At 43.4% G+C, this 9,080-nt stretch overlaps 1 protein-coding gene across 1 annotated transcript in view; it reads right to left on the bottom strand.

The window, feature by feature from the left end:
- dipk1c (divergent protein kinase domain 1C) overlaps positions 1-7,756 on the bottom strand; it is a 34,879-nt gene extending 27,123 nt beyond the window's left edge. The window contains exon 1 of the mRNA XM_076080954.1: positions 7,532-7,756. Within this exon, the coding sequence (XP_075937069.1) occupies positions 7,532-7,756 (225 nt within the window). The remainder of the gene's footprint in view (positions 1-7,531) is intronic.
- Between the last annotated feature and the right edge of the window lie 1,324 nt (positions 7,757-9,080).

The following is a 9,080-nucleotide window of genomic DNA, read 5'->3' on the forward strand; positions in this document are numbered from 1 at the left end:
GCTAATTCCACCATGCTGTAATGCTACACTATTACGCAAAGTTGGCATTTATCTTCACAATAATAATGTGCTTTCCTGTTATGAGACAAAGAGTGTGTGGATGAAGCCTTAAGTTGTTAAATTTCACTCACGTAGCAGCTGGCTAGCTAGCTTGCTAATTCCACCATGCTTTAATGCTACACTGGCTACAGGATAATGAGGCCAGCAGCAGCTAGAAAACCCTCTTCTATTGAGAGAAGCTCTTTAACGAGGAGCTGCAGAATAGAAACCTCGTTAGCGTCGATGTTTTTGTGACGTGAAGCTCAGAGCTGCAGCTCCACGGCGCCGTGGTTAGGAACTGTTTGGGGGTCAGCGGTGGTTCTTCAGAGAGAATAGCAGAGTCTTGTTGTGACCCTGAAGCCTCCTCGTTGGTATTCCGCTCTGCTGCTCTCTCTTCTCTTTTCTTATCTGAGTCTCTGACCTTCTGTTGCAGCAGACGTGGCTGAACACAGATCAAGAAAGCGCGACCGCGTTTGGTTTCTACTGATAACAGTTTCTCTTTGTGCAGACTGACAGAACAGTGCACGTGATTACGTCCAATTTAAAGTTTTTTGGGTTCACTTTACTGAAGTTTAGTCCAATAATTCATGTTTTTATCTGACGGCTCCAGTTGCTCCGTACTTTGGAGAAAAACATTGTTTTTTCATGAACAGCTCAAACAATGAGCGGATAAATATGATGCAGTGCTCCAGTTAAAGCTGTCAATAGTCTGTTAAAATGTTGTATTCAGGACATTTTAGGTTTAAAAACAAAAAGCAAATATATATTCTATGAGATAAAAATTGTAAATTTACGGAGTTTTATTAATTTTTTTCTCAATGAAGCAGAAGACATTAATGAATTCAGAGTATTAGCTCCTGGCTCAGTCATTCATTCATTATTTATTTACTACCTATCAGCCGTCGTAGGTCTGTTGATTTATTACAAACAAATCAAGAGCTGCTAACAAGAACTCAAATATGATATTTGACGCTTTGGGGCTTCCGTAGACCCGTCTCTGCTCATGTCTCTGAGTTTATGTGACTTCATTTAAATAGATTTAACTCACACATTTTCTTTCCCTTTAAGACGTCAAACCTCTCTGAGATGAACACGGAGACAAGTTTAACGTTCCATCTGTTCGTGCACAGTGTTCATGTAGCGTACATCATGTATGTAGAATGTACATCGACACACTAACACGTTAGAGGGTTTACAGCACGTCCACACTGACTCGTTAACTGGAGCAGCATCCATCACATCCTCTCCTGTTTTAAACTCTGATTCTGTAAACGTCTCTGAGGAAGACATGATGGAGTGGAGTACAAGTACACTTGTGTAAAGTACACGTACTTTCGTACTAAAGATTGCACAGTACTTGTTGTCCACCACTGTTTGTACTCTCCATACATCAGAGTCGTCTCCTGCTACCGTTGGTTTCCACTCGTTTATTTACGCTCGTCATTAGGACGCGATGTGATGAGTCATGATGATGTAACCGTTCATCAGCAGACTCCATCTGCTCCTAAAGAGCCTCAGGAGCAGAAACGTGTGACGATGTGAAAACATCTGAGTTCTTCTGGACGAGTGGATCAGTGGCTGAGTCTGCTCCAGCAGCAACGTCTCTATTTCACTCTGATTCATAACGACTTTAAAGGACTTTACTGCTGTTTTGCATCTTCAGCTCATCTTTTATCTGAATCCTCATCACTTCCTCGAGGAACTCTGTTCCCTGCAGACGGCTTCTAGTTTCACTTCTATTCTAAGACTTGAACCTAAAGCATTCACACGAACATCACAGATTAAACTGTGATTCTAGTTCTTGCCGATCTTTATAAACACCAATATAAAGTTCCATTTTTAAAGTGATTTCCTAAAACAGTAAAACTAAGTTCATGTTTTTTCCGTTTTTCATGTGAACAATATGTGTCGATCATTGGACACCGAGCAGTTCAGAGAAACATCTCAGGATATGAAATTGTAAAATCAAACCTACATGAACATCATGCTGTACTGAAGAAGACTTGAAACTAGAGATTGAGACCATAAACTCATGTTTACAATGTTTACTGAGGTAATAAATCAAGAGAGAAGTAGAGTCATTTTCTCATAGACTTCTATACAACCAGAGGAGTCGCCCCCTGGTGGACTGGAGGCTTCAAAACGTCCACAAACCAACGAGAGACGTCACCTCTTATAGACAGACTGTGACCGGTTCAGAGGCCGATAAAAGTTGGTTCTTGCCACTTCAAGTTCTAGTTGCATAAAGAGCCGTCGACAGTAACCAGCTCTCCTTTATGCAGACTGTGAGTTTGAAACTCAGCAGCACCGGGTCCTGAATGCAGCGCGTTAGATTCCCGATAAGCTGGCGGTTTGGAGCTCTACGTAAACCTACTGCTCTCTCACGTACGTCCCTGTGAAGGAACATTAAAAACCCGTCGGGCCATAAATAGGCAGAAGAAAGCCAGAGACGAGGAGCGACAGGCTGAGACCATAAATAGTCAGAGGATCACCAGAAACATACAGATTTCTGCTGCAAACAGAAACCATGTGTGCAGAGCTGCAGGGACCACATGATTTATGTGATATGAAGAAGTCAGCGAGTTACAAAGCTCTACATGCACCTCGGTTTACGAGAGACCGAAGACCTGAACACCAGGGACAGCAGCGCAGGCTGTGCATCACGCTGACGGCTCCACACAGTCCACAACCGGAGACGGAAAGAAGTGGATTCATTCAATGAGATCCACAGACTCCCCGTGTCCTCAGGAGAGAACGCTGTCTCATCCGCTGTGTTTTAACAGGCAGCTTGTGTCTCTTTGTACTTGTTTGTGTCTCTTTTAAGTCTCTTCGAGAGACCTTTTGTATTGTGAAGTCCTGGGGGCCCCTCACACTTTGGGCCCCTGATCCTGTTCCTAGGCCCGTTCAGTAATCCATCCGCTCATCTATGAATATCATTAATAATTCATGTTCTGATACATATAGCTCTTGTCTTTGCTCGAATCATCAGTAACTTCAGCTGCTGCTCCTCCTCTTCTTCCACTTCTTCCTCTCAGGAACCTGACGTGAAGAAGTCGTTTTACATGAGAGCACTTTGATGTTGTTGCTACTTTATCCTGCAGCAGTGACGGACGTGTTTGTGATCATAACGTATCTTTAAAATGACACGTTGTTCATTTCATCAGCGGGAACTCGTTTCTTTTAGAAAACGTTTCCTGTCAGACGGAGTTTCATTCAGGCAGGAGGACGAATCTCAGAATAAGAGTTCTTCTCTCCTCCTGAGGTCTCGTGTGTCCGTCCGCCCACAGATCAAGTCTCAGAGACCAACGAGTTTCCCAAGAGTGTATTTTTATCCCCATGACATCACCGTCTCTGATCTGTTGTCCTGAACTCTTGTTTAATGATCATCTCATTCAAACTTATTCCAGATTTATGTCACAAAGTAATTCAACAGAAGAAAAACGTCATAATCTCTCCTCGTTATTACAATCCAGATCATAATCAACCCATCGTCCACTTTTACTTCAGTAAAAGTACTCATACTACAGTGTAGAAATACTCTGTTACAAGGAAAGTCCTACAGAAGTACCAGCATCAAAATGTACTTCAATTTAAAGTAAAAGTACTCATTACCGTTATCTTTAGCCTCCACGCGCTGCTAGCGGCAGGATTCTGATTGTTTGCTTTATTTGCCAAAATGCAGCTTTGGGTCGACGTCGACTCTCTCAATAAAGAAGCAGAGAGTTCACAGAATGAATATATATACAGTACATATATATATATATATATATATATATATATATATAATGTAAGCAGTGAATGCATCATCACGCTCAGCTTGTTGGGCCTATTAGAGACGTTGGTCAGCGATACGCAGAATGAAGCGAGTTATCCTCCAGAGCTCAGAGAGGCTGGAGGCCTCGTCTGTGTCCTCAGATGTCTCCTCAGCTGTTTAATCTGCAGCTTCAAAGGCCGAGAGGTTTACAGAACGGGGACGATCCCACAGGAAGCTGTGGCTCAGGTAACGACAACACCTGAAGCAGTCAACTCGAGCCTGGACCGGCAGCGGGATCACAGCCTGTCAGCGAACGCAACGCCGAGCTTCTGTTTGCAGAGCTCTGAGTTTTTACAGAGCGATCTGCAGAGAGCTGAGCCGAGCGCTGGTTCTGTTTTGGTGCATCTGTCCCGCATTACTGAGCTGAACGGGCTTCTGGAAACACAAACGCTCTTGTTGGTCTCAGTCAACATGTTGCTGCAACATTTCAAACAGCGAGATGCACGGAGTTCAGCGCTCCAATGCTTGTTGACTTTTGGATCTCTGTGTTTATTTGAGATTTCATCAGTTTCCACTTTGGATCTCTGAGAGGTTTAAATACATCAGGAGGGAGTGACATCACAGCCTGTGAATCTGTGAGAGAGTTTGATTCAACGTTACTTTCACAACGACGACGACGACGACGACGACGACGACGACATGGTTCATCACCACACTGAAACGTCCCCATTGTTGGTTCAGGGGTAAAAAAAAAAGTCGAAGAAGACGAGAAAATGTTTCCAGACTTAAAGGGGAACTCCACCGATTCTCGGCCGTCGCCATCTTTAATTGTCTTAGTTTGAAGACTTGAAACTAGAGATTGAGACCATAAACTCATGTTTACAATGTTTACTGAGGTAATAAATCAAGAGAGAAGTAGAGTCATTTTCTCATAGACTTCTATACAACCAGAGGAGTCGCCCCCTGGTGGACACTAGAGAGAATGCAGGTTCAACACATCCTGATACAACATCAAATGCTTAAAGGAAAAGTGTATCATTTAGTTTGATCTATGGACAGATTAGAACATCGTTCTATAATAAGTCTGTTTTCATTAGTGTCTAATCACCTGAAAATTAGAATCGCTGTGTTTTCGTTTAACTTGAGTAAAGCTAGTTGACTAAACTCTATTTCATTTTGGTCTGAAGTTGGATTTAAACAAAGATCATCTCTTAGTTTGGTAACAGAGCTCTGCTACGTTTAAAATCTGCATTCACTCATTTTAAAACTCGTTTGTCTAAAGTCTGACTGGAAGCGATCCTAGTTAAATGAATGGTTGATGGTGCGAGGCAGCTTTACATGATGCTCGTAAGGGCCTGAGGGGCAGGGTAGTGGCTGGCATCTACATTCCTGCCAGAAGGCTCCACCCACTCCTTCAGGAGAGCATTGAGATCAGGTGTGGGAAGAGACACACCTGATCCAGATCTCCTCGTCAGGGAGGGGAACAAAAGGCCAGGAGGGAAAAGGAGCAGAGAAGCCATGACGAGGGACGAAGATTACGCCGGTAAGTCGGCTAGCGGCCCGGCTGGTTTAGTTTAGTTATAGAGTTAACTGATCGAGCTCTGGGCTGAGCTACGGTTTGTGTTGTTTTGTGTTGGTTGAGGTTTGTTTGATTAAAAAGCTGCCTGTGATTGCTGCGCTGCCACTAATCTCTGCCCTCCGTACCTTCCTGCTACAGGCTGCACGAGAGAAGCAACGAGGAAAGATGAGAGAAAATAAAGGAGGGATGAGAGAGAAAGAGAGATGAACTTGAAACAGAAGAGATAAATCCAGAGAGAGAGAGAGACTGCCAGAAAGAACAGTCTTGTTATCAGTGTTTTTACCCACAATGCAGCAGGAGATAAGACAGCGGGCCATTAGGAGCTCTTGACCTCTGGCCGTCTACTGACGACACAGAAACAGTCGATGAGACGCAGACCGTAAACAAAGTCTTTAGAGCTTCTCACGTTCTAATCAGCGTCTCTTCCTACATCCTGTATTATTATTATTATTATTATTATTATTATTATTATTATTAAAGCTGCTGCAGATTCACACAGAAGAGACCTGAAAGTTCATATTTCACTGAAATCCACAGAACAGGAGAATACGTTGAGCTGAAACTCAGTGAATGAAAACAAGCAGTGAGAACGTTTAGACACAAATAGATTTTCTTCACATTTTCTTGCCAATAAGTATTCATCGTCTTCCTCGTTGTGTAATAAAGTGAATTCTGAACGAGGTCAACAGAGAAGAAGAGACACGAGCAAACAAAACTCTACTCAGGATATCTCCCCCAATAATCCAGATTCTATGAGCAGCAAGACGATGTTTAGAGACATCGTGACCGTAGTTACCTTCACACACACACACACACACACACACACGCACACACACGCGTGCACACACACACACACATGAACTCATTCACATCTGCATCAGTCTGTCAGTTAGATAATTAATAAACAAAACTAAGTTTAGTTTAGCTTGAACTCCGTCTCCGACAAGATCACATTCCTAAACAACTAAACTAAACTTCTCAAATACGCTTCAAAGCAGACGGATTACAGTCAACAGAACAACAAAAACGCTGCAAAACTACTTAGTTATGTTTTATAAAAAACACGATTTGGCTAAAAATGACGATGAAATTGAAACAAAACTAGAACATCAACATCTTGTAGACGGTCATTTGTCCACAAAAAACAATTCTAAACCAAACAATCAATCAAAGAGCCACTGACGACAAAAGAGTTCATCGTTTAAACATGATTCTGTGTTTCTAATGATTTATGAGCAAAAACTAAACAAGCAAACAAAAAGAACAAAGAAACCGTCGCTGCCTCTCCTGCTCTGGTAAACAACACAGGCCCACCCCAGTGCATGCTGGTCCTGTGTGTATGTATAGTATGTGTGTATATATCTATATATATATATATATATATATAGATATATACACACAGTGTAATTAACAATAATCAAACTGAACAAATAACTAACAATAGAAAAAGCTCATCTAATCTAAATAAGCAAACATGTAGAATAACTCAACAATACAACGCGTGAATAAATACTGACGTCACATGAAGCTCGTACAGCACTCGGCTCACATGACCCGGTGTTTGATTCCCACGTTTCCCTCCAAACACAATTCACAAAGCAGTTTGTACTGGAGGTCATTGTTAGGTGATGATGACAATGAAAGGAAGGTGACAGCTGGTCATTAACCCCGTGTGGGTAAAGCTGCTGCTCTTTATCGGACGTGAGGAAGTCAAACCAGACGTAATGATGTTCATTTAGTACATTATGGTCCATTTAGAGTCAAACAGACCATAAAGCAGGGGATGCTTTAGGGCGGGGCTACACGGTGATTGACAGGTCTCTACCAGAGACGTATACGGCGTCTCTACGTCACTCCTCCTCAGTCCAGATATGGTCACTTCCTGTTCACTGGTTGCTAAAAAACAAGATGGCGACGACTAAAAGCCGAACTCGAGGCTTCAAAACGTCCACAAACCAACGAGAGACGACTACTTCGTCCACAAGCGACACAAAGATTTATACTTTAAGAGATTTGAACGTCTGATTAACTTCCTCGTCTTTAATGTGAAGAATGAACTTCCTCTCTCAGAAATAATCGGATGTCTTGAGAAAGAAAAGGTTTGTGAGCTGAAGCGTGTTGGTCTTCACAGCCTCCGGAGGAATAAAGGTCTCACTCACCAGTCTCTGCAGGATCCTCTTGCTCTTGTCGTCGGTGCAGTAGTCGGACAGGATGCTCCTGTGGACCAGAACCAGACCGTTGAGGAACAACCAGGAGCCGAACCAGAGCAGAGCGAACACCAGGGTCCCCCGCCGGGACCACAGCCTGAGGCCGAGCCACCGGAGCAGGCACAGCCCACCGCCGCCACAACCCGCTCCACCCGACACCAGTCCTCCAGGGAGCATGTCTGCACCGAGGGGGTCCGAGGGGTCCGACGGGTCCGACGGGTCCGAGGGGGTCCAACTAGAGACGGACGCGTCACAGCTCCAGATTCTGAAAAGTTTATAGTGTTTAGACCAAAAAAACAAAATCTGTAGCCTCAAGAAAAAGTGATATTTATGTGTAAAAAGCTAAATAATCCCACGCAGGACAGAAAATAAACACTTCAGCGCTCGCATGAAATGAGTTTATGATCAAAACGTTCTGTTTCTCACATGATTATTTGGTGATTTTCAGTTCAAAAAGAGGACATCTGTGTGCAGGAACCAGGTTTTCATCGGGCCTCCGTATCTCCCATGATGCTCTGCAGCCAGTGGACCCGTTTCTCCTCAAACGGACTTCTGTGTCCTCGAAAAACACAGAAAAGCCCAAATGACTCAGGACAAGACTGAAGAAATAAAGCAGCAGAAGAAGAGAGCGGCCCGTAATCATCCAATCACAGCCCGGCGACCTCCACCAGAAATATTTAGAAAATTCAGTTTCTTCTGACGGAAATTTGTTCACATCCGACTGGTTGATTTATTTTCCTCACAGCGAGTGTTGAGCAACAGGAAATCACTCAGAAGCCGTGTGATGTGTGATGAGCGTGCAGCTGCACACACACACACACACTCGTGCACTCTCACACACTGGCAGCAGACCTCCCTGTGATGTCGGCCTCTCGTCTGCGGTCGTCTCGTCTTCCAGCTCGGACAAAAAAAAGAAAAACTCCTGAAATCGTTCACGAGGCGGAGATGGAAAAATCCGACGGAGGAAAGTCTTCGTTTGTGGAGGAAGAAAACGTCCTCGATGTCGGAGGAGAGAACGAACCCTGTGAAGAGAAAGAACTGATGTCACAACCATCACAAGAATAACAACAGCAATGAACACTCAGAGAAACTGATCAAAGTCTACATCAGACCAGCAGAGGGGATGGTTCCCTCTCTGCTGGTCTGATGTAGAGGAACTGGTCTACATCAGACCAGCAGAGAGATGGTTCCTCTCTCATTTCTACAGTAATATATATTTTATATTTAATAACTATCTGCCTGTAGTTTCCTGTAGTTTCCTGCAGACAAACAAACAACATAAGTTGTAAAGGAACATTTTACTGAAGGTTTCTGTGGTTTGACAGATCACGTCTTCATCCTTCGGTTTGCTTTAACACATATTTACTGTTGCAGACGAGTTATTATTATCGTTATACAGGAACATGGAGGAGACAGAGTCGGTGGTCCACACATGTACACAGTGAGCCTGTGAAGAAATACAGGATTATGCTTCAAGAGATGTTCCACCAGGTTTCAGAGT

This window comes from Anarhichas minor, unplaced genomic scaffold (assembly GCF_050575085.1).
Source record: "Anarhichas minor isolate MPS153535 unplaced genomic scaffold, ASM5057508v1 ptg000076l, whole genome shotgun sequence".
Classification (NCBI taxonomy): Eukaryota; Metazoa; Chordata; class Actinopteri; order Perciformes; family Anarhichadidae; genus Anarhichas; species Anarhichas minor.